Below are 25098 nucleotides of genomic sequence, written 5' to 3' on the forward strand. Positions count from 1 at the left end.
GATGCTGATGGCTACTAGGAAAAATTCAACTTTTATTTTCCATATTATCTTACAGGAATTTATCTTTTACTACGTAAAACATCATACACAAAAGAACTCTTACAGAAATGGGAATAGACATCAGCTGAGATTGGAGCATGACATGTAAAAGCTCTGAATGGCTGCAAAGAGCAGAGAAAAGGATTACTTCAGAGAGAGTAGAGAAAGGTATTACTTCAAAATCCAACTCAGTTGGGAAAGGACACTCCTCAGGCCCCTGCATGCTCAGCCAGCCCTCTTCTCACCCCAGGAAGCCAAACTGCTCAGAGAAGGCTTCACTGAGCAGCCAGGAGGAGAACCACTGCAGAACAGGCACGTGGAACACACAGAACATCCCGAGCTGGATGGTGCCCACAGGGATGATCCAGTCCAACTGCTGGCAGCTAAACACAGCCCCTGTGCTCTGCAGGGAGAGCTGGAGGTGTCCCCGAGGCCCAGGGGACAGCACCTCCTCCGCAGGCTGCCCGCGGCTCAGGAAGCATCGGCGCTCGGTGCTGCACACTCGGGTTACGGGAAGTGCCGGGAATTAAACCTGGACTTTCACTCCTCCTCTCTTCAGCCTGGTCACATCTGAGCTCCAAGCGCTTAGAAAGCAAACGACAATCTGAAGTATCTTACACACAATGAGGGAATCATTTTATTAGATTATGGAAGACAGCAGCATTACAGTACAAAAAGTTACAAGAGTAGCAGAAAAAAAGTGTTTTTGGTTTAAATACTCAGGATTATACTGGGGAACATGAGAAGGATAGTACCCTTTTCTAAACTAACTCCTAACCAGGTTATCAAAATAAGTTTTGAATATTTAGCACAAGTAAAAAAGTTACAACAAACATCATTATAAAATGCTTTAATAAATAGTTTCTTTTCTGAAAGGTTTTTTTAAGAACATGTCAAAAAAATGTACTAAAACAGATGATCCTGCAAAGCAAATCCTGCATTCCTGTATAAAATAACTGGTTTCAAAACATTCATGTTTACATTGTTTGTGGGCCAGAGTTTACACTCTCAGACATCCGTTCCTCTCAGTGGCAGGGTAACTAGGTGTATGTAGTGTTATGCTTCTTCAGTAATTAAAATAAACTTATAGTCTGCCCAGTTAACAGCAATAATAAAAGCCTTAAAAAAAAAAAAAAAAGCATTAGCCTTCCACAACATTTAACCATTTCTACTGAGGTACTCCCATCCTCTCCTCTGAGCTTGCCAGCCTTTTTCCTTTAGAGCGAAAGATGAATAAAGCACAACAGAAACAAGACTGAGGAAAATATTGTTCCCTTCATTAGGCCTGTATTTAAACGCAAAAAAAAGTAATACCACATGTAATTAACATATTCACAAAAGAAAAAACAATGCCTCTCTATGTTGGTACTGTACAGTAGATGCACCCGTTAGTGTTCTTGAGATGGGCTGAACATGGGGATAAACAAACATTTCTGGATCTATTTACACGTAAGTGGTTATGTTCCTATGTAAATACAAATGAGCAACAGATTTCTAACATTGATTGTATTAACATCATTTTCTAATCTGGACATAATACCAAAAAAAGTCTTATAAACTGCCATAGAACCTCCTTTCCTGCAACATAAATTAAAAGGAATGACATGTAAAAAAAAAAAGACCAAAATATTTAACTTATTAAATCAAATATACAGAGTGATTCATTTAATATGTACATATTTACAAAAAAAGCACTTTCACTATTAGAAAATAAACTGTGTCAGTTGGGGAACCTAGAGTTCTCACAATTTTACTATATTGATATGGCAGTCTTTGACAGTTGCTATAGAAAAAGTTTAATCTCAAGGCACTTGTCACATGCTTCAATACTGCAATTCTAAAGTAATTCAACAGAAATAAAAAGGCCACTTTTAAACCACAGTTGAAAGATCTCTATAATTTTTTTTTTTGTTCCTATTACAAAGTGTGTAAGGCAAATTTGGAAAAAATCTTACAGAAGCTACTAACGTAACAAGTGCAGTGAGCTGCCATTAATAGAGATTCAAAGTCAAGAACGCAGTTTACAGTTCACACAATTTCCTCAACCAGGAGGTTTTAAAGCCACCATTAAATTAGAGCAAGTAATAAAAAGAAATACATTCTGTAAACAGTGTACAGTCTTTTGTAATAAACTTTACACATATTGAAAATACAACCTCTCCTCTGCCACACAGCGAGTGTATTATAAGTAAACTTTACAAAAATAGCAACTATCAAAGATTACTCATTTTTTTTTTCATCTGACAGTCATTGAATAATTTATACAAGGCTAAAGAAACAAAATAAATTTTATTTATTATTTTTATTTATTTTTTTACGCAAAATAAAGAAACTATGAACATTTGACTCCAGATATTTTTAGTCCTTGATGCAAAGTGGAGATGTCAATTTTTCCCCTCCCCAGCAAGCGCAGGCGCAGTCTGCCTACATCCCAAATACAGGTTAGTCTCTACTGCCTTCAAAGTTTGATGCATTCACATTTTTTACAGATCTGTTGTCCATTTTGCCTATTTGGTGGGATTTCTTTACTGGACTGCTCTCTGATGTGTCAGACACCTTTGTTGGCAAAGGCTTTGCGAGTTTGTGAGAGAGGAATTTGTCCATTTCCTCATCTCTTTCCTCCTCTTCATCCTCCTCTTCCTCATACTCTACATACTCCTCCACCGCATCACAAGTTCTCTTTTGAGGAGATATGAAGTTTTTGCATTCATAACGAATGTCTTTGTTACTGTAAGATCTGTCTATAGGATTTCTTATGGGATTTAAAGGTGCCCACTGGTTATTGGCACCCTCTTCTCTGGGAGGACGGCTTCTCTCTCTCTCTTTTCTTCTCTTCCGAGTCCACCACACGCAGATGATCATACAAGTCAGCCACACAATGCTAAATACCACACAAAGAATTGGAACCAAATAATCTGGAGGGCAAATGGAAAGAAATAAAGTCTCATGTTAACAGAACAAGATATATAACACTGGACATTTGCAAGAGAAGGATCCATACTTGACTACAGGTGATCCTCCTGAACCATTTTTAGGAGAAAGGAAGGAAGATGTTTTTACAGCACAATAACAACTGCCTGAATGCACCAGGTCCATCTGAAAGTGCTCTTTACTAGTTTAGATTTACATGATTAATGATGAGGGACGAAAGCTCCATTTGAGATCTTCTGTCCCCTCCAACAAACTGGTTTTGTTAAGTAGCATCTTTCTGTAGCACCTATGCAAAGTTGGCTGACAAAACCTGAGTAATCCTGTTAGAATAAGGTTTTTCTTAGAAGAAAAACCTTATCCTAGCAGGAGGCAGACAATGGAGTACTGTGCCCCTAAGTTGCTCTAGAAGTACTGGCACTTGCACCTGCATTTATCATCAGAAAGAGCAGTCCTTTACCATCAGTATCTACAGACATTTATGTATCAGTGATCTCCAAAAACATCCAGGTTAGGGCTACATAACCAAATTGGTCATGCATTCTTCAGCAAGTTCCTGTTCTACCTCAGGATGAAATGCCAGAATATCTGCCCACGGGAGAAGAGTCTTCACTGCTCAATGAACAACGGTTGAGGCAATTGCTTTTCTCCACTCTCTCAATCCAAACTTCTATAGTGTTCTCCCAGCCACATAGGCACAGATTATTTCTCTAGGAAAATATTTCTGAAAATTTTATGTATATTTGGATTTCTTCTGCCCCCCTTCCTCAAGAACTGTACAGCTAGGAGAGAATAACAGCTTTTTTCAGCTCTTGATAAGCAAAAACTCACACGGTAAGGAGCAACGATAGATGAGGTGTTTTGTTTTTATAGAGAGCAACAGGACTGTTCAACAGGTCTGCAGACAAATGCTGTCAACTCACCACTCTAATGCCTGATCCAAACATAAATTCCCTCAGCAGTTTTATGACATCTGCTTACAGAATAACCTGGAAATGACTATACAAAAACAACCAATGTTTCAACACCACAGTCCTTCGCTCCGATGTTCAGGTGCCTTCTGAGCACATTCTTATGTGGAATGTGACACATTCTCAAACATTTCCTTTTGGTACAGGAAGGTGAGTACACTGCCAACATGGCTGGCCTCAAGGGATCTCAAAATTGTATTTTAACAGTTACAGGAAGGATTGCACTCATATGAGTAACTGCTGTTCTCTCCTGATTTTTCATAAGCAACCTAACATTAAATCCTGAATGGGAGAAATACTTCAAAGAAAAAGGAGCTCTTCATAACAGCTTCTCCAAGATTAGAATACAAAGCTTGCATTCTTACTGCTATCACATCTATTATTTCATCATATGACCATGGATGCAAGTTCACTTAGTAAGAGGTATTTTTTGGCATACAGATGCTAAATTCAGACTACTTTTTCTTAAAGCTTGAGGTAGTCAATGAAGCATCTAAATTATCATCAGCTCCACCTAGACACTTGAGCATCCCACAGAAATGAGACTCAACACATAGGGCTTTACACTACATTTTCTGCTAGGTTTTCACCCACCTCAACCAATTAAGGGACAGCAATAAAACAAATAAAATCCAAAACCAGGTTACAGTTGGCCTCATAACTCCACTTAAAGAACTAAGGGCCAGTGGTCAATACTGAGCACCCATATTAAAATTAGAAGTCTGGAAACCATTTTGCAAGTAAACCCAAATTAATCCACTATTTTGGGAGAATCTTTAAATTTTATAGAGCTGGGAGGCAAAGTAATCTGCAGCCCTTTAGCCCTAGAATTTAATTTGCAATCAGAAAAGCCAGAGGCTGAGGCATGCCAAAATCCCAGCTCAAATCCTTATCTTCCACACAACTGCTGTTTAAGGCAAGCACACTCCTTCAGGAGAGCTGAGGAAACAGTGCATTTGCCAAGACTTTAACAGATGAAAGACATTTCCTAGAAGGAAAATGCAAGGGAAGTGGAACCAGGCAATCTCCTAATTGTTTAGACTATGGATGGAAGATCTTCCAGAAGATTATGTTGGGGAGATCTAGGAAAAAGTTGGGAGAGCCTCCTACCATTGTAAGATTTTCACTCTGGGGCTTAGTTGAACTTGAGCCTACCAGCAGTCTTCCACAAGCCCATCTCCTGCCTGCCTCAGGCAGCAACACAGGCATGCAAAACCTCCAATAACTTAGTTTGGCACAGCTCTTGGAGAGTCAGCATTCAGAGATAAAGGTCTCCAATCACACCATATCCTCTTAAAGAGGAATGAATGCTACATTTCAAGCCAGCTGTGCACTAGTGAGAAACACATGTTGAAAAAGAGAGCGAAGTTTTACATCATGGCCAAGGCTTGGAAGAAACTAGACATCTTTAACTCTTGTTAAGGTAAATAAATAGCCCACGAGCACTTCAGAAGAGATTGGTATCACACCACACCTTCCCTCTCCCCATATTTTCATTTCCTCACAGCGTCATCAAGGGCTGAGGCTGGTTTAAGGCTAATGTAGGAGAACTGGACAGGATTGGAACTGCACACAACAACTCCTGGTCTTATGAAAGGTGTGCTTGGGCTGGAAGTCAGAACCAAAACCATGGCAAGAGTATCGGGGCATATCGCATTAGGGATAAGGTTAAGTTTAAACTAGCACACAAGCACAGAAACTTGACCTCAAAGCTGCTTTCTCTTCAGTTAGTAATGGCAACTAAAGACACAACCTGGTGGATCATTTTCACCAATGTGTGAAGAAAGATAAGAGAAGTCTGACAGCAGGGGAACAAAAAACACCACAGAGAAGGTATGCACTGGAACCTTACCTGATGATGAGTTCCCCACAACGATGGTCTCGACTTTGACTTCAGTTACTGCCAACATGACCGTGCTGTTCTGTCGCTTGGTGATGGCATTTACTATTGTATTAGCAGCATTCTGAATGAGGCTGTTATCTTGTTCATCTCGGTGTGGGACAAAGGACTAAAGGGAGTGAAGGGGGAAAGCAAAAAGTTATTGCAGTCACCTAAACGTGGAAATGCACTTTTAAATCCAGAAACATCTTAACTGAGTTCACTCAGTTCAATTTGCCTGACAGTAGCTACAAACAGCTCTCTAAAAGCTTACCACAGCAACAGCATGGCTGGCTCTACCCAAACTGCAGATGCAGTGTCAGACTTGGTGGGTAGCACACCTACTTGTTAATTTAACATACCTCAAAGGATAGGCAGTGACTTCCATGTTACTTAAACTGATGAGCTAAACTTAGTCATAGTCTGGAGCAGTTCAAGACACGTGGATTATCTAGATAGAAGCTTGGACTAATAACAGTCTGCTCTATTTATACCATACACTTTGGTCCCTGCATCATGGCTCAGCATGCTCTTTACAGTACTAGCAGAGACAGACAGTCCAGCTTCTGCCTGACTTCATTTACCATGAAGATTAACTCTTTCCTGAAAACTAAGCCATACACAGGCATGGAGTGATTGAGCTGTAAATGCATCCAAAATAAGTCTTAGTTCATTAGGGCAACAGTCACTTGCATCTACCTGACTTGCACCTTCTTCCACTTCTCACTTAGTACCTTATGTTTAAGGAACATCCCTGAAGCAGCCATACACTAAATGCACAGCAGAAATCTCTTCTCAAGAACAAGCCAGCCAACTGTAACCGTATCTCCTTACTGAGAAGGTCAAGAGCCCAAGATTTCTGACAGAACAAGTAGACACCTGTCCACCAATTTGGGCTGAAGCAGTCTTTAGAGTAATTTATCATGAGCTTGTAGTAGCCACCTGTCATTAACAAAACCTGCAGTTTCAGCTCTCTGGCAGTAAGCAGTGTAGGAAATTGTGAGATCACAAAATTGCTTTGCAGACAAGACTAGGCCACAGACTGGTCCACCTGCATTCAAGTAAAACAAGCTTGAACAACTTCTTCCCCAGCAAAAACTAATAAAACATATTTGTATATACATACACACACATCTCATACTTACAATAGCAACTTCCACTGCGTTCTCTGTGGAGTAAGATGGATCACACAATATTATCAGAGTTCTGTCCCTAGAAACAGTCCTAGTAGCTGGTAAATACCGGATTTCAGAACAGATATTTTCTGTTGTAGTGCCCTGTTAGAAGCAAGGGAGATTGTGTAATTTTAGTTCAAGTAAGAAACGGCATGTAAAAAGAAGGATCTTCAGAGTCCTTGCAGTTGCTAAGAACTGCAACTTAGGCAGAAAAGAGGGGAGCAAGAAAGGGCAGAAAAGTGAAGAACAGGGTTTTGGAATGAAGGGCAAAAAACTGAGCTTGCACAATTATGTTAGTACAGTCTGAGCTTGAAATGTAAATAGTTCTTCAAGACTCAAGAAGATAGGATATTCAGGACAAACCCAAATTTTGCCTTACTCTTTAGACAATGCTCAATTAAAAGCAACAGGAGTCTAGTAATAAAATTTTCAAGCTTACAATAGCAAGGAGTCATATTAGAAACCTTAATCTTGCAGGCTGTGACATAGAATAGATCTCTACATATATTGCCACACTTCATTTAAAATTCCATTCTCACCTGGGGGACTTTGTCTCCATTAAAAATTAAAGTAATTCTAGCACAGTCATTGTCCAAGTACCCAGAATTAGGCAGACACTTGATATTGATAGGCAGAGGTTCAGAGGCACTGCATTCTCCCCAGTCTGTGCATGGTGGCTGAAAGCATTTCATATACTTCTCCTGGCATTCTTGACCCATGGGACACTGGTTATTGGAATTATCCCAGTATTTGTGTAACAGACAAGGCTTTTTTCCACACCACACCTAGGAAATAAAAAGAATGAAGCACTGTTACAGGTAGTTGCTCTCATGCATCAAATCCAAATAAACAATTCACACAGAAAAATAGCTGTCTTTTGATACTGCTGTAGTTCCATAAGCAGATGGATCTGCTCTTCCACAAAATGAGGACATTTAGTACAGACACAAGAGTAAAAATCTGTGCAAAGATAATCTGATAATCACTGACTGGGCATATCTCCTTAAAGTTTATACATTTGTCCCACTTAACTCAGTTATACAGAAATTTAGGCATTTATTTTAATCTAGTCCTCCAGGCTTCTACAATATAGAAAGAGCAATATCTCCACAAAGAATAATTTCTTCAATATTCATAACTGAGACCCCTGCCAGAGAATGCTGAATATGTTAAGAGCTGATGCACATTGGTGATAAGCACAACCACTCCAACCATGCTCCCAAAAGGTAACAGTTTGCTGGTACCCACAAATTACTGGGGAGCAGCAGTTTCCAAGCACAGATCCATTCCAGGAACTGCACTTGGATAATCCTTGGGGATCCCTTCAACTCAAGATATTCTACAATTCTATTAAGGCTTTAAGATCCTACATAGTACTGTACAGCTATTAGGAACTTAAGGATTTCTTAAAGCACAACTGTCAGCAAGAAAGTGCAAGGGTTCCATTACAATGGAAGAAACCTAATACCACATGTGGATGAGTTGAATTTAAGGCACATGTTCAGTCTGCATTTAGGTTTCTTTTCCTCAGTCACAAAACTGCCAGGATCTAGTCCACAAGAAATACACAAAGGTTGAAAGCTGTCAATTCATAAAGCTACTGAAGAACAATACAAAAAGGCAGTTGATACCCAGTGAAAAATTTCTTCCTACATGCCCTCCACCTTGGAACTCACATTTCACAGAATTAGGAGTTCTAAAACCATGTTTACATAGCTTCAGCAGTGTGATTTATTTATCCTTTATTCCACCTCATATTTTCTTTTCTGCAACAAGTGGTCTAGAGAGCCTGTTCTAGCAGGTTGACAGCAGGACAGTAACTTATGGTATTAAAGAAAATCATAACTATTTTTACATGAAGCCACTTAAAAAAAAAACCCAAAGGAAATTTATAGGAGACAAAGACTAACTGGTGCATGAAGAACAATGAGTTTGTTTCAGCCACAGGAATTTAAAAAAACAGGCCAAAATGCCTACCTTGGTGCAGTCAATACGTCCATCCAAACAGTGGCAGCTGTTGCACTCCTGTTCCCACCTGCTGCCATGGGGAAAAGTCATTCCTTTAAGCCAGCAAGGCTTTCCAATTCCAATCACTAAAGAAAAAAAGCCCAAAAAAGCTCATTCAGACACTTCACCTCTTCAAGTTATATAATAAATACTATAGAAATTTAAATGAAAAATATTAACTCATGTTCCTTACATATCAGATTACCATATATAAACTTTATACTGGCTACATGGTGCCCAATTGTGTTTTGGGTAAAGGTTGATAGCAGATATCAAAATACCTTCTTGGCATCTAGGACCAATTCTTCCTGGGGGACAAGTGCATCGGTATCCATTTATTTCATCTATACAGGTGGCACCATACCCACAGGGAGAAGACTGGCATTCATCAATATCTGGACAGAAAATAGGTAAAATTCAGTGACAAGGACACAAGAAATTGTAATTAATAATTTACTGAGGTGTAATCTAACAGTACCTCCTCTCTTTAAAAGCAAAGGACAGCATGGCTACAGAATTAATCTTGTAATTAAACAGTTCTGCCATTTCAGCAATACCCTGGTAACAGATTTCTCATAATTGCACCCTAATTGAAGTTCTGGTAATCAAAACAGCAGTCATATGCTGACTCATCTCACAGAGCAGAGGTGTTGGACAGCTGAAGGTGTTAATGCCCTGTCCACATTCAGCTACAGAACAAGCCCCACATCCTGTTCTGGCACTAATCTCAGACATCTAGGCTTCACACAAAAGCATGTGTTTTCATCAAGTTAGAGTGCAAAAGTTGGACAATGATCTTGTTCAACAATGCTTAAAGAAGTGACTTGCTGCAATACAAGTGACCAAAAGGCAGAGGAATAACAGTTTAGTTTGTAACACATATTTCATGAACATTAATAACCTTGAAATTGTGAATAGATTTATTTAATAAATAGATACGTAGCACAAAAGCCTCTTTAAAAAAACCTTCAAAGATTCAGAGGCTTAGCCACAGAAACCAATAGAAAAAGGCAGGGAAGCATGGTCCATTCAGATGGACAGCAATGTGTCATTTGTTATCCTGGGGAAGTGACCAATACTGATTTATGCAACAGAAACCAGCTCATCAAGTTGTGAGCCATAGGCACCAACTGCTTCATTTTCAACCAGAAACATCTCTTCCAAAGCATCTTTTCAAAGTTTTCTTCCATTGAGTATGAATGCTCTTTCCAACCCCAGAGAAAACTGTTTAAACACCAGTTCTGGTCCAATACATGGTATCATCTCATTTTAAAGTACAGGACTTTGCAAATGAACATGAAAAATGTTAGTAGTGAGACTGTTACACTTGTAGGCAATGCAAAACAATCCAACAGATATGGAAGGGCTTTTGGTTATATTTTAACTTCCTTAAAAATTGCACTAAGATCTAAACTTCAACAGGGTCCAATTACTCTTTCCTCCTGTCTTCACGCTATATAGGTTTGAGATTCTCCAGCCTCTGTATGCTGAAAAAGGTGATTTGACTCTGTGTCTGTTTGAGCCATAAAAGACATTTTTCTTCAGAGCTACTCCTTCCATCTATACCAGTCTAAACAAGTAAAAAAATGTCTGCAGCTCCATTATAAATGCACAGTATTTGTATTTGTGACATCCTAGCCTTAAGGGGAAGAAGAGCAGGCAAGGAGAATTCAATATCCCTTTCTGGTTATCTGGACCACACAATGCTCTGCCATGCCTGGTTCTGTACTGAGACACCACTAAGCTGATGCTTCCACAAGTGCTGCAGCTGCCCTCCAACCAGAAGTGCTGGCTTGTTTGCTCTATGCCAGAATGAGGATGAAGTCTCAACTTGAAAGCACATCACCATACTGATGGAGTGGAAGGACCAAGCCCAGAAGCCTTGAGGCTAAGGAAGATTCAAGGTCTGATCTTCCAAAGCAGAAAGTAAAAATAAGGTATTTTTCATCAAGTCAAAATGGTAAAATTCCTTTAAAAAAACAAAAGCAAAACAACACAAAAAACCCAACCAAACAACAAACCAGCTTGTTCCACAACACTTCAAAATACTTTTAGGGTCTGTTTTTCTCCTTCTTTTTGGCCTCTACCCTTCAGAATAATTGCAGTGTAACAGGTTTGTTTTCTAGCTTTGAAAGACCTTTATCATACTTCTGTTATTCATGTGCCAGCACTATACTCAATGTTTTTGTTTCCATTTGGAATGTCTCAGTGCATTCTGGTTTCTTACATTAAGAGGAACACATTGAGATATATGTCATCTTTACCAACAAGATATTTATCAACATAGAAATATTTTAAATTTAAGCTTCTATGAAGCCAGCACCCCAGAAACGTCAGAATTATCCAGGAAAATCCAGTAATCAACTCTGTAAGCATGATTTAAGCCAACTCATTTCAGTGCCATTTAATGAAATGAGTAACAGACCATAACCTGCTATTATTTACAAGGTATCAGTACCTGGCTAACAGGTGGCTTCTGCTTCATTATTTGGAATTCAGTTGAGCTAATGTAAAAAGGGTCACCAGGTGTTCTTTCCAATTTGTGCAGAGTGGTACATCACCCAGGTCTTTACCCATGCAGGTACTTACTGATTCTGCAGTCAGGACCAGCAAAGCCAGGGGCGCATTCGCATCGGAACCAGTTCACTCCATCAACACAGATCCCCCCGTTGTAACTGTACGTAAAAAAGGGTGGTTAACAAGCCACCTACACTGCTTCATTGGTCAATTAAAGCTCTGTTAATTAAAGCTTCTGCTGCTCTTTAGGGGGACAATTTATTTCTATCAGGAGCAAAAGCATAATGCTAGATAAACGATATTGCTTAGCAAGTCAGCAGCTAAACAGCAACATCCTAGAGATGCACGAGGAAGTACATCCACAGAATTCAAGGAGGTAGAACAGCACTTTCAAGGGAATACAAAGAAAGCTCAAGGTTTTCCAAATCTGGTTGTTTTTTTAATACACGAAGCACAGATGATGGCATCAGAGTGGACAACTGAGAAAGATAAGGTAGATTGTTTAATCCACATCAGTTTTTCCCCCTCTACAGCCATAAATACCAGCCTCTGTATTTAAAATATTCCCATTTTATCTCCCAGTAATTCAGTTTTGTTTTCAGATGTGTTTCTACAAAGTAATTGGTCCAACAGGACATTTTTATATTATTTAAAATTATTTACTGTAAACTAAGAGGTTTTGATTTCTCATTTTTTACTCTATCCAATTACAGATGCTTCAAATGTTATCATATGTGATTCACTTCATATCACTGTAATTTACTGGTCAGTTCCACCATGGAGAGTACACTAAAATGCTTTTATTTGTTCACACATGAATCAACTCAAGATTGTTTTGTGGTCTTTGGTGCTGTCAAGGAATATGGCACAGCAAAAAAACTGGTTTCAAGATATTTTACAGAGGCTGACTTCAATTATTTTTAGAGTAAAATTATTTCCAATCTGTAATGTAAATCCATATTACTGTGCTCACTTGTATTTTCACAATAGGTACAGGACTGGAGTTTGTGTACTTACCATGGATGAGGGTTGCAGTCATTGGTGTCTGAAAAAAAGAATATTGGCTAGTGTAAATAGTGGCACTATTTATTTTCTAAAATATAACACTGTAGTTCAGAAGCCACTATATTTGATAAGTAAAGAGAAATATACAGAACTGAATGTTCTTCCACACTTGGAAAAAACATTTTCTCAATAGCAGGCAGAGTAAAAACAGAACTCAAATTTAGCGTTTGCCTCCCAGTCCCAATGTTACACCTTGGGGGAAAAAAATAAAAATGAAAGTTGCAGGCTTTACTCCACCAAACAATTCATTGTCTTGGTATACCAAAGTAGTTAACTGCTATCCTCAGAGAAAATGGCTTATACACTACTGCCTGCCTTTCCAGATACTCTTCATTATTAAAATTATTATTTCTGTGAGTATTTTTTCCTGTTCTGCACACATTTCCAAAAATGATATTTTTATAGAAGGCCAAGAGTCTTATTTTGGCAGAGACTGGTTGCAAAAAGCAGCATGACAAACTCCTCATTCATTACTCGAGCATCGTCTTCTTTACCTACCTCCCACTCTGAATGATTCAGATATTTTGGCACATGAACCCCATAAACTCGCTTTGTTTCAGTTAACAGCTCTCTGCCAGACACTCCCAATATCCCAGGGGGATGCAGGGGAAGAAAGGAGAAATGCCTTACTCTGTGTGCATGTGCGTCCTTCCCATCCTTCTTTGCAGATGCACGAGAAGGAATCTCCGCTGCCAACACACGTTCCACCATTCATGCAGGGGTTCAGAATACAGCTGCTGTTCTTAGCTTTGAAAACAGAAAATGTGTCTATTAGCCCAGAAAACAAAGAGTACCTATCATCTGGTATGTCAGTGTCACAATCCTAAACAGTATTTAAGCCAACAGTTAAAAACTTACAAAAAGGTTAAAAACCCCAGAAATACTCAATCACATGACAGTCTCTCACCCACCTTCACCATGGTCCCAATTCAATTGCACAACTGAACCATGAAATTTTATTAAAAAGGAATCACCTCCTTTCTACCCCATTTGTGTAAGCATTCTTCAAGTACTGCTAAATTAATACTTTGGCAGTGAGTTACCCAGGCCATGAGGTGTTCTTTACAAAAAAATACTAGTATTTAAAGCTCAGATTTTGGTTAAAAGCTGCAATTGTATTTAAAAAGTAGAAAAACTCTACTAAACTATCTTCATTCGACTTCCTGATTGTAATGAAAGTTTCATTTTCAGAAAGGTGCACCACAGATAGTACATTCAGTCTCCAAAGGGAAAAAAAAAAATCAAGTAGTTTCCTACAGCAGGCATTAACTTTGCAAATCCCCCAGGAAGAACCTCTTAATTTAATTTTTCCTGGGTATGCCTGCTCATACACCTCATGGATCACAAACCTTGGGACTCTTCAAGCCAAGCAGTTCCCAGGAAAACATTTACACAGGGTCTCTAAAGACCAACAGAAAAGTCCAAGTTTTCTAAAATTGCTCAGGAGAGAAGCTATGGAAAAGATAATATAAGAAGGCAGAGGAGAACACCATCCTAAAAATCAGTATCATGTCAGCTGAGTGGAAGAAATTACTTAAATTTCAGTCACCACCCAACTGGAACAGCTTTGAACTGGTCAGCCAGCACAGTGTGTCTGTTTACTAAACAGTTGATTATTTAAACACTTCTCTGCTGCTTCTGGCTTCATCTGTAGATAATTTTCAAAGCTTACCAGTGTTGCAAGTACTTCCTATCCACTCTGGAGGACATGAGCAGCGGAATGTGTCTCCATCATCATAGCATGTCCCACCATTACTGCAAGTGTTTGCATCACACTGGTATTCACCTACACACCAGAACAAAGCAGTTTTAATTTCCATTGCTCTTGCTGAATGTTAGAAACAGGTACTTTTTAATCACAAAATTAAAGAGACTTCATATTTAAATGCACCAGCATCAGAAACACATTGTTCCACTTGCTGTATTACAATAAACAACCCAAAGAATGGAATCTAAGGACATCTCTCACGAAACTGCTTCACCACATGAAGGAATACATCTTTTAAGTGTTTCATTTTGTGACTGGGAAACTGGAAGGGGTAAGGAAAGTGCACCTATTTTTTTTCACTGTGATTGTTTTATTTTAAATTTCAGGAACTCCAGTCCCACGAGAAGAAAATAAATCTTTGGGTACTCTAAAGATCAAAGCAAGGAACACTTACGTGAGTGACAAGTTTTGCCTTTCCAGTCATTCTTGCACTCACAATAGAAGTCATTTACCAAATCAATGCATCGGCCACCGTTGTGACATGGGTTAGGAGAACAGTCATTGAAATCTAAAAAAAAGTTACTCAAATTAGATTATCTAGCCCAGCCAAGGCCATGAGAAAACAGAAAAAAAAACCTCTTTATAAAGAAAATACATTTTGTACTACCTAGGAAAACAGCAGTCCTAATTGTTATGAGATTATCTTTATACAAGCAAGGAAAATACTCTGATTTAATACAGAACATGAATTATGACTTTCTGACAGCTTAGAAGGAGCATTCAGTATGGCTTCCCAGTAAAGCACTAAAGTAGCTTTGTTTTTACCAAGAACTGTATTCTGAACTTTAGAAAGAGCTTTCTAGTAGGAACCACAATGTCCTGAAAAGGAGCCCCAGCACAGGACATCCTGGGAGATGAGAGAGACAGTTAAGGCTCCCTTGTTCTGTTCTGTTTTAAAACACAGATTTACAGCCATTAGAGGTGGCTTAATCACATACATACACATGTGCACACACTAAACATACTTACACAATTATGTATTTTAGAGGAAGCTCCTTTCACTTGAGACAAACATTTTAATAGGGGGAACGTAACTATTCCAGAACAAACTTCATCTAGACCACACAAAAGGCTCTTCTGACAGCAATAGCTGCCAAAAGCTGCTCAGAATGTATTTCACATCTTAATTGATGCATGTCCTGTAATAAGTCTCAGCAAGTCCTTGCCATCATGTTTTAGAACAGGCTTCATTCAGAGCAGAAAAAGAAACAACTGCAGTTTCCTCTGAGGTGTCTTAACCATGAACTGGCTGGCCTAGTTCACTTCCTGGCCAACACTCTTGCCTATCCCCAGGACAAAAAGTTTTCTCCTCCTGAAATAAATGCTGAACTATACCAAAGAATCAGATTCTGTTCCTATTAAAGGAGCTGAGGCTTTTAGAGCAGCTACCCGAAGTTATTTCTGAAAATATTTCTTCAAACAAGACTCAGTTATGGGACAGAGAAACTACCCCATTATTAAAACTACCCCATCTCTGTTACAACAAGGCTGCGTCATTTGGCCCTGCAACACTGAGCAGTACTCACTTGTGTCACACAGCTCTCCTTCCCAGCCACTGGAACAGAAACATCTAAATGAATCAACTTCATCAATACATGTCCCACCATTCTTGCAAGGTTTCCCAAGACAGTCATTGATATCTGCAACAAAAAGTCAACAATTATTGCTCAAGGCTGTTTTCACCAACTCAGAGGAGTGAGCTACGCTTGTGTCTCTAGGAAAAGCAGCATGAAGTTATTACTGCATTTGTACATCCAAAAGAAAGGCTCAAACATCTGTTTTCAAGCCTGGTAGGGTTTCTGGCAGTATTGTCTCATGTAGCTAGTCAAGTCCAACCAGAGCATTACGCTTACCTGGCAAGAATATCCGGGAGTTTAAAAACACCCAGAGCAGCAATACAAGTTCTAGTCCCCTCTTTGTATTCTCATGTTGGAGAAATCTGTGGCTTGTAAGATTGTGCACAAACGTGGTGGCTACAGACACATTTATTCTGAAGCTGGACTAAAACCAGTTTTCTATCACACAGGAAGTGTAAACCACTACAAAGACTGCTACCAGAAAAAAAACTATTTCAAGCAGTACATCTGAAACAGCACCTTATGCAACTTTACAGAAATCTAAATGTCTTATTTTATGTTGTAAAGCTTTATAACATTAACATTAAAATAAATTTATAGCAAAAAGAATAATATTTTACAAGCTTCTACTTACTTTCATGACAGTATGTTCCAGTAAAGCCTCTGTCACAGGCACAAGTGAAATTCCCTCCTGGCTGACTAATACACCGTCCATGAGGCCCACAAACATTGGATGAAATGAAACGGATTCCTTCTTGGGTGGCATTAGTAAAGACTTCTATTGTACAGCTGTCTATTACTGAAAAAGAAGTGAGGTCTTTAAATTAATGATCTGTATCACCAATCAGATTTTAGTTTTAAAAGAAGTTTTACAAAAATTGAAACTAATCACAGTTTTGTGTTAGCTGTAAGTTACCATCTTGATCTTCATAAATGAGGAGCATTTCCTCTCACTGCCTCACTGTTTTATGAAGTCCAAGTGAGTACAATAAAAACATTTCTGCATTATGTTATTCCCCAAAATGCCTTTTTTAATGTACCACCATCAAGACAGATTTATGGACAACAGCAGGTACCTTTACAAGAATTGTTCTTGCAGTGGTCCTTGAGATGAGAACAATTTTTTCCATCATAGTCATCAGGGCAGGCACAGTAATAATCTCCTCCCAGATCATAACATTTAGCCCCATTCTGGCAAGGGTTAGGTTCACAAAAATCAATATCCATCTGTAAAAGAGAGACCACAGTTAGCAGCAGCTGCTTCATTTCCCAGGAGTAAGCAGCATTATCTGCTTTGCCAGAGACACAGATGAAGCTAATGTACAAGGAACCTCCAGTTTTAAGGTTTATGAATCATAAATATTGCATTCCACCCTGCCAGACAGAAACACTTCAGCTTACTTTAGTCTATACTAATACAAAGCATTTCTGACACTGCTTAAAAAATACTCCTTTGGAGGAGGCTGAATAAGCCCATTTGCAATAACTCAGCGAATAATTACTTAAGCCATTAGGAGACACTTTACTGCAACTTCTCTGCATCATTATAAGTCACTTCTGTCCTTCACACCCACATACCAAGTGCCACAAGGCTAGTTAAATACCAGTGCACTTGTCAGCTTTGTGTCTGCAAGAGACTTAAAATACACAGAACCCGAACAAAATCCCATCCCTTAGAGCAAATTCTCTTCCCATCTCAATTAACACATAGAATTTATTATAAAACCACACAGCTTGGAAGGGACCTCTAGAGGTCAGCTACTCCCCACCTCCTGCTCAAAGTAGGTCTAGCTAGACCCAGCTTTTCAAGACCTTATTTTAAAAAATACCATCACCGCACCAATTTACAAAGTTACATGAGATGCACTTTGAACTCTGACCATCTGATCCAGAGAGCCACATTTAAACCTCACCTTCATTATACAACGTTTAACAGACATTGCTGTGGCAAAACAATTCTGCTGCTTTCTGCTTTAGACTGACACACAAGAGCACTGATTCGTGATGCCCTAAATTGGTCTCAAAATCCACAAAGCAGCCTCAAAAGGGATATTTTTACATCACAGTATCTTTCCTCCAAATTATTTTTCTTAAGGATTGCTTTCCTCCCCTCCAGTCAGTTTTTCCTTCTTCACATGTCTCTTGGGAGAAAGATAATTTCATGTCTGTAAAGTTGAAAGCTAAGTCCAATAGAGGTTTTGCTCCCCATTTTTAGCAGTTCAGTAGCTAAATAGGAAAAAAAATGCCAAACTAGCCAAAGGAGAAGGAACACAAATGGTGCTAAGTATTTAATTCAGAGGATCACATACAATTCCAGTCACAACAGAAATTTTTTAGCAAACCATTTCGTGCTCTCACACAGAACATTCAAAGCAAGCTATAAAAAAAATATCTATGGTCTGACAAAGATCCTCAGATCTCCTCTATCAGATGTCTCCATTTGTTTCCTTCCATTAGTGTAAATTTCCCCTTCCCAATGCAAGTTCAGTAGCTGGTACTTTAGCATCTGGAATCAATGGTAGATATTTCCTGCAGCACACAAGGCAAGCAGCCAACTCCCCCCTATTATTCAAGCACATTTGCTAAAACTTTAATTACACAGTATTGTATGAATCAGCCCAGGATAGAGCACTGAAGTTATGATCCTTATGCAGAAACAGCTCATGAGCTATTAGGTGCTGCACCAGTTTGATTAAACTGGTTGGTATCTTCAGTCCTTTTAAATTTTGAATAAAATGAGGGCACTACTTCTTTAATGATGCAAATAACATAGAATAAAATTACTTCAGTGTTTACCAGTGATCATTTCAATATCCTCTACAAAAATTCTGGAGCAAATCCAACAAAAGTCTAGCATAGTGCCTCCAGTTGATACTAAGCATAACATCCAGATGAATTTGACTATCAGCAAAAGCCAGAAAGTGAGTACTTAATGCAAAATAATTTTACCCTGAAAAGCCTAATGTCCTCCCTAGAAAAGAGGAGTATCTTCTTTACCATGAAATACTTTAGGAATTACCACTAAGGCTTCAATATTTCAGATCTGAGTCCTTAAGTACTAGAACTCCATGTTCCTAAAATGATCTCAAAGTTCTGAGAGCCAATACTGGTCTATCTGCCTGCCTTTAGTAATTATGTTAATCATCACCATTATATATAATACAAATAATTGATACATAATTATTCTACTCCTACCAATAGCAGTAGGATTACTTGAAGGGTAATTCAATTATGTACCTCAGAGTTATTAGGATGAGAACCTAAAGCACTCCAGTGTAAAAAAAGGACAAAGGTCCTGAAAATGGCAAAGGAAAACATTTCAAGCTTAAGGAATACTTGCAGCCTTAAAACCCTTAGGAAGGCAAACACCTACATGCAACAACTTGCAGTTTATCAGGCTGCAAATTCAAGTGTTCCAGCTACTATGACAGCACTGCACAACAAATTTGCTTATTCAGAGTATCAGGTAACAGCTACGACAGGCAGTGACGCTCCAGCCTTGGGTTACTCCCATTTAAACCCAGAGATACATTTCTTTCAAGAATTCAGTCCATGACAAGCATTGCAGTAATGTCTGCACTGCCCTCACCTCGCAGAAGACTCCCGAGAATCCCTGGGAACACAGGCAAGTGAATCCATTCACCAGGTCTTTGCAGCGGCCCCCGTTCTGGCAGGGATTGCTCTCACACTCGTTGGTTTCTATCTCACAGTTTTTTCCTGTGAAACCACGAGGGCACAAGCAGTGGTAACCGTTCACTTCATCCTTCACAGAGCAGGGAAAAGAAGCAAAAGTAGAAGGATTTTTTTATTCACAAAACTCGCACACAAAAATTCACGTTACTTCTGTATTCTGGATTTGAGGACAGCAGTAGCACCACAGAATTTTATTTTGTGAAATGGGTGCAAGAGTCTGCAAGTACAGTGTTATATTTTTAACATTTGAACTCCTTTAATCAAACTGTAATTGCAACCTATAAAACTCATAACCAGTCAGACAAAGATTAATTTTCAACATGGAATGTAATGAACAAGAGTTACCTTACAAGTCCCTCCATGCTGGCACTGTCCATGACAGTCATTTATATCTATGGATAAAATATGCAAAGCATTAGAATTTAGACTTCAAGACCAAGCTGAAAAGTATAGGTTTAGCCTAAAATCGGAGAACAAATGATTTTCAAAAAGGCTTTTTTCTAGATGTTTCAACAGAAAGGAAGGATTCTTGATGTCTTAAAATATTTCTATTTTTTCAAAAAGAACAAATAGAAAATTACATTCTATATTTCTACTACAGTGTACTAAAAATGAGATATCAGTATCAGTTGTTTTCATATCTAACATTTTAGAAGCATTTTAAATTGAATCTGTATGTATCATTCAGAAACATGTAAGACTCATGAGATTTATTGAAGTGTATCTCTAAGATCACTTTAATACCAATTACCTTTCAAAATAAATTTTCAAACAAGTATTTTCAATTTACATTGCTAGAAGTTAGAAAATTCCTGATAACAAGTATTTTTTTCTTGTTAAAGTATGTATACTATCACTTATATTTTTTTTTAAAGAACAAAGCATCCTACTGTCAACATACATACTAAAGAAATACTAACTGATATGACAATTTACTCCTGTCCATCCTGGAATGCAGTCACAGTAATATCCACCAATGAGATTTTTGCAAGAGTAAGCATTAACACAGGGTTTCCCCTCACACTCATTAGCATCTGTGAAAGAAGAGAAAATAAAGAATAGAATAAAGAACAAACCCAGAAACAGATTACCACAGCACCAAGCAAAGTGTCCATGCAATCCCAGCATCAGAAGCTCATACTAAACATTGCTAGGGCACTAAAACCATTTACATACCACAGGATTTTAATGCACACTTGCCTATAGTAGCACATGCATGTTATCTTACTCTTCTCCCTTGGTCAAAACTCAAAAAGGCAATTTGTTAGTCAGGGAAAATCCCTCTCTAGCCTCCACAAGCTTAGTCACTGCTCTGCCACCATGGAAAACAAGCTACCATCACCAATGCTGCATTTTGGAACAGAAAAGTTATGGGACATTCTAAAAGAAGTATTTTAAGTAAGCTTAAGTTGGGGCTCAAATAGTTACAGATCCCCTTGAAACTTCTGGCTTTGAGATCTGCTAAAGAGGAGCTAAGATACCAATAACAACACACATATTCCACATTTTCTTCAATAAAAACCATGCCAGAAACACACAGAGTTATTAATTGTTTAGGAATCACCTCCAGTGGTCTCCAAAGCTTTAGAATTACTTACCAAGCTGGCAAGTTGCTCCAATCCACTGCTGTGGACAAATACACTCGAATGCATTGACACCATCAATGCAGGTCCCTCCTTGAGCACAGGGGTTTGATGCACACTCGTCAATATCTGCAAAGGCAAAGGGGGACTCCATTACACAGCCTAAAGCTTGGCTTAACAGGTTCTGCTTCAAAGTTAGTTTGAGATGAAGGGGGAGAAAGTGCAAACAAGCCTAGACACAGACTAACATTGGTAACCTAATTTTTACTTAGGATTTATCACATTTTTGTGACAGAGTAGAGAAGATCAGCAAACAAGAAAAGAATCAGACAACCTAATCTACATATGATTTGCATGTTCATCGAAAGTCAAGTCCCCAGACACATACTTAGCCAGTTTTGGTTCTGTGGTTGGCAATTTTCAGGGTTTTTTTGGTTTTTGGGGCTTTTTTTTGAGGACAGTTGCTGTTTGAAAACAGGTAAGCCACCTGTGTTCCAAATCACAGACCACATGCGAACCCATTACAGTCCCACAATCCATTTCAACCACTTCTCTGTCCTCTGAAGCAGATACTTAAGCATTTAAGTGTGCAAATCTACTTTTCTGCTATTAAAGAACAGGAGAACCTTTGACTTTCACATTTATATTTCTCAAAATGACGCCATTCTGTATTTTGCTTCAGAGTGGCTCAGTCAGGAATTGTCAAAGAAGCTTTGGCAACAGGGCATTTCTTTGGATATGGTCTAGCTACACCTCTGATAACTTTTTGATAACAGACCTCAACTGCATTGAGTCAATACTGTGGGCTGCACAGAACCCTCCTCTTTTCACTCTGCCAATGCTCAGCTGTTAAAACACAGGGAAAGTAAAAGACTATCACCAAATTCCAAACCCACAGAGCGTGTTATCACCAAGCATCAACCCTTCCAACCCAACAGGTCAGTCACCAGCAAAACCATACCCACCAATAGCACATGTTGGTCCACTCCACCCCGATGGGCAGTGACACTTGAAGCCTGATGAAATTTCGTGACAAATTCCACCATTAGCACAGGGATTAGATACACAAGCATGCTCAGCTGGGGAGAAAGAAGGAAAGAAATTCTTGCTAAATACTCTTCCAGTACCAATTAAGGAGAACTTGCCATTAAAAGTTGCATTAGCTAAAAGTAACCAAGAGAAATAACAGTGGAGAGATACTAGTAGAGAAGTTTGGAGCCTTCCTCTCCCACCTGCAGAGAGTTAAGATTCCCAGGAGGAAAATGAAGCAGGATTTCACCGAAGATGTATCATCCTTCCCACCTAATAAATAGAAAGCCTAAGCACAGACAGCTCACTCTCTGAATTCCAGCAAAGTCCCCCACTAACACTCTGCTTCCAGCCACGCACTTCCACCTCCAGAGCACTCCAGCACTTCTTCTAAATTCAGTGAGAAAAAACAGATATGGTGTATGCAGATGTCTGACTTGTAGTAGTTTAAGGTCTGTTTAGCTTCATTCTAGTACTGCTCTTGGAAACAGCAGGGAATAGAGGTGCTTACAGGCAGTGATGCTCCTTGTCACTCCATGTAGGGTGTAACAGTGACAGAGGCTGCACAAAACCATCAGGCTGAGGAGGGACAAGATTTTTGTAACTTCTTTTTGGTAACTTCCCCTCTCAGAAGCCAAAGATGCTTTTTAGTACCAGTACCTAAAGCAGTTCACACACCAACCCTACAGTTAAAAATTACTGTAGATCTCAACAAATATATGGCTCCCTTTTGCACTGCGTCCTCACTGAAAAGACAAGCTACTCCCCCACTGCTTTCAGGGAGAGTTATGGCAAGATTTCCTCCATTTTAGTCTAAACTTTATATCACGTTCTACCAGTTGAAGTAAAATTTAAGTTTGGATGGTATCTTTAATACCACATAGAGCTTTAGGAAGTTCAAATATCTACATTCTGATTAACTCTAAAAACCTTCTGCTGGTAATAGTTTAGTGAACTTAAGGCCAAGCAGTGATGTGGAAAAAAACCAAAAAGGTTCTTTCCACCTAAAATTTTACCTATCAAGGAACAGCAAAATTCATAGTGAGAAGCACATTTCAAAAAAGGATTAAACAATGCATCATGACAAAGAAAAAGAGCATGAAACTAACCACTACATAAAGCTAAATATGGAAGAACTAGAAAGTGCAGACTGTCCATTTACCTCCAAAGTGAGAATAACCAGGAAAAGTCTCCAGAGACCGAAACTGTCCTTAGAACATGAACATTTTGGGCTTTGTGTAACACATGCACAGACAGAAAAAAAGCAGCATGCTATCTTTGTAGTGTGGTTGAGATAGGAAGCAGTTTTTCAAGACACAGATCTGTTAGACTGAAGGCAAAGCCATACTTCATCACTAATGTGGTTTAAATGCTCTCCTCCATTTTGCCAATAGGCACAAGGAAGCCACTTTTTGTTCAGACTGCTCAAGGTGACTCTGTAAGAGAGTTTGAGCAAATTTCCACAGTAGTTAACATTTCGTCATTAATCCAAATATATTAGAAGTCCCACATTAAAAGATTAAATTTCAGTTGATTAAAAAGAGTAGTCAACACATTCAGCCAACTAAAAATGGGGCCAAAGCCCCACATCAGAGGAGAAACTGAAGTGTCCATCACTTCCACCTTTCCTAGTCCCCAGCTTGGAAAAGATGCATGCTTGCCAGCAAGCCAGAAGACAAGAAAAAGGACAGTAGGGAGTAAGGCAACAGGGAAAGCTACATGTCTAACCTATTTCATAAGACTATAGCCCAACTGCATATTTGGATTAAGGAGGAGAAATTAAAGGGAAGAAATAGTCTCAGTCTTATCTAAAGGGAAACTGGCACAGCATTTCTGTTGTCTTTGGTGAATTTTTGAGCAGCCAGGCTCAGGCCCCAGAAAGGAGAGATGGAGCATATCCCCAGTGAAATGCAGAAGTGCCAAGGCAGTTGCAGGTCTCCAAGGAGAGGTGCCCTGTCCCAAGTACCGATTTCGCAGTTCTTGCCCGAGTAGCCGTCGGGGCAGGCACAGCGATACTCATCCGGCTCCGTGTTCATGCAGGTGCCGCCGTTCAGGCACGGGTGGTGATTCCCACAGTAATTCAGATCTGCACAGAGAGAAGGCTCAGTCAGCAGGGAACACAGATCCCACCCTTTCAGTCCCTAGTCAGACACAGATGCCTTTCTGGCTCGAACATCCTTCACCCACATCATCCCCATATTCCAGTGGCTAGCCTGTGATCTGGTAACTATCCACAGAACAGGGAAGAATGAACAAGAGACAACTGCAGGAGTTAGAAGAGTCAGGACAATTCCAAGCCTTTTGTCTTCAACTTCCTATACTTCTGATGCCTAGGCACCATCTGCCACACAAGAAAGGCACAGAAACACTCGGGTAGTTGCACACTAGCAGAAAAGAAAAGGGGTTAATGAGTTATCAGTTAATCATGCAACTTAACTTATTTTTCCTGTACATTAATGTTAAGTACCTTTGTTACAGAGCAGGCCACCCCAGTTGGTTTCACAATTACACTGCCATGGTTCATTACAGCTCCCATGAGCACAGCCTGGGTAGCGGACACACTCATCACAGAACTGTCCTTGCCAACCATAATGACACCTAAGATGTAAGTTCACATGTTAAAAGTTAGCAACATGATGCTTCATGATCAGCATTACATGTATTTACAACACTACACTTACCGTTCTCAAGAACAAGGCCAACTGTTCAATGTGCAACAGATAACAAAACTTTATCCTGTTTAGAAGGGACACAACTAGTCCTGTTGAACATCCTTACAGGAACTGATCCTGCTCAAACGTGTTACAACACAATGGCACAAACACCACCAAGCACTACACGTTATGAGAACTGGACATGAATTAGTT

The 25098-nt window shown here is 39.2% G+C and overlaps 1 protein-coding gene across 1 annotated transcript in view; it reads right to left on the bottom strand.

Moving 5' to 3' along the window:
* Positions 1-566: 566 nt before the first annotated feature.
* The window catches only part of JAG2 (jagged canonical Notch ligand 2), a 69080-nt gene continuing 44548 nt past the window's right edge, over positions 567-25098 (bottom strand). The window contains exons 6-26 of the mRNA XM_041397344.1: positions 24699-24829; positions 24198-24317; positions 22168-22281; positions 21218-21331; positions 20540-20653; positions 19965-20011; positions 19516-19689; positions 17003-17153; positions 16561-16725; positions 15876-15989; positions 14744-14857; positions 14254-14367; positions 13212-13328; positions 12534-12561; positions 11589-11674; positions 9281-9394; positions 8970-9085; positions 7532-7777; positions 6963-7094; positions 5791-5947; positions 567-2954 (exon numbers count right to left, since the gene is read on the bottom strand). Coding sequence (XP_041253278.1) covers positions 2482-2954; positions 5791-5947; positions 6963-7094; positions 7532-7777; positions 8970-9085; positions 9281-9394; positions 11589-11674; positions 12534-12561; positions 13212-13328; positions 14254-14367; positions 14744-14857; positions 15876-15989; positions 16561-16725; positions 17003-17153; positions 19516-19689; positions 19965-20011; positions 20540-20653; positions 21218-21331; positions 22168-22281; positions 24198-24317; positions 24699-24829 — 2941 coding nt within the window. The 3' untranslated portion in view covers positions 567-2481. The remainder of the gene's footprint in view (positions 2955-5790; positions 5948-6962; positions 7095-7531; positions 7778-8969; positions 9086-9280; positions 9395-11588; positions 11675-12533; positions 12562-13211; positions 13329-14253; positions 14368-14743; positions 14858-15875; positions 15990-16560; positions 16726-17002; positions 17154-19515; positions 19690-19964; positions 20012-20539; positions 20654-21217; positions 21332-22167; positions 22282-24197; positions 24318-24698; positions 24830-25098) is intronic.

The sequence above is a fragment of the Onychostruthus taczanowskii genome, unplaced genomic scaffold (genome assembly GCF_017590055.1).
Source record: "Onychostruthus taczanowskii isolate IOZ18803 unplaced genomic scaffold, ASM1759005v1 scaffold1, whole genome shotgun sequence".
NCBI lineage: Eukaryota > Metazoa > Chordata > Aves > Passeriformes > Passeridae > Onychostruthus > Onychostruthus taczanowskii.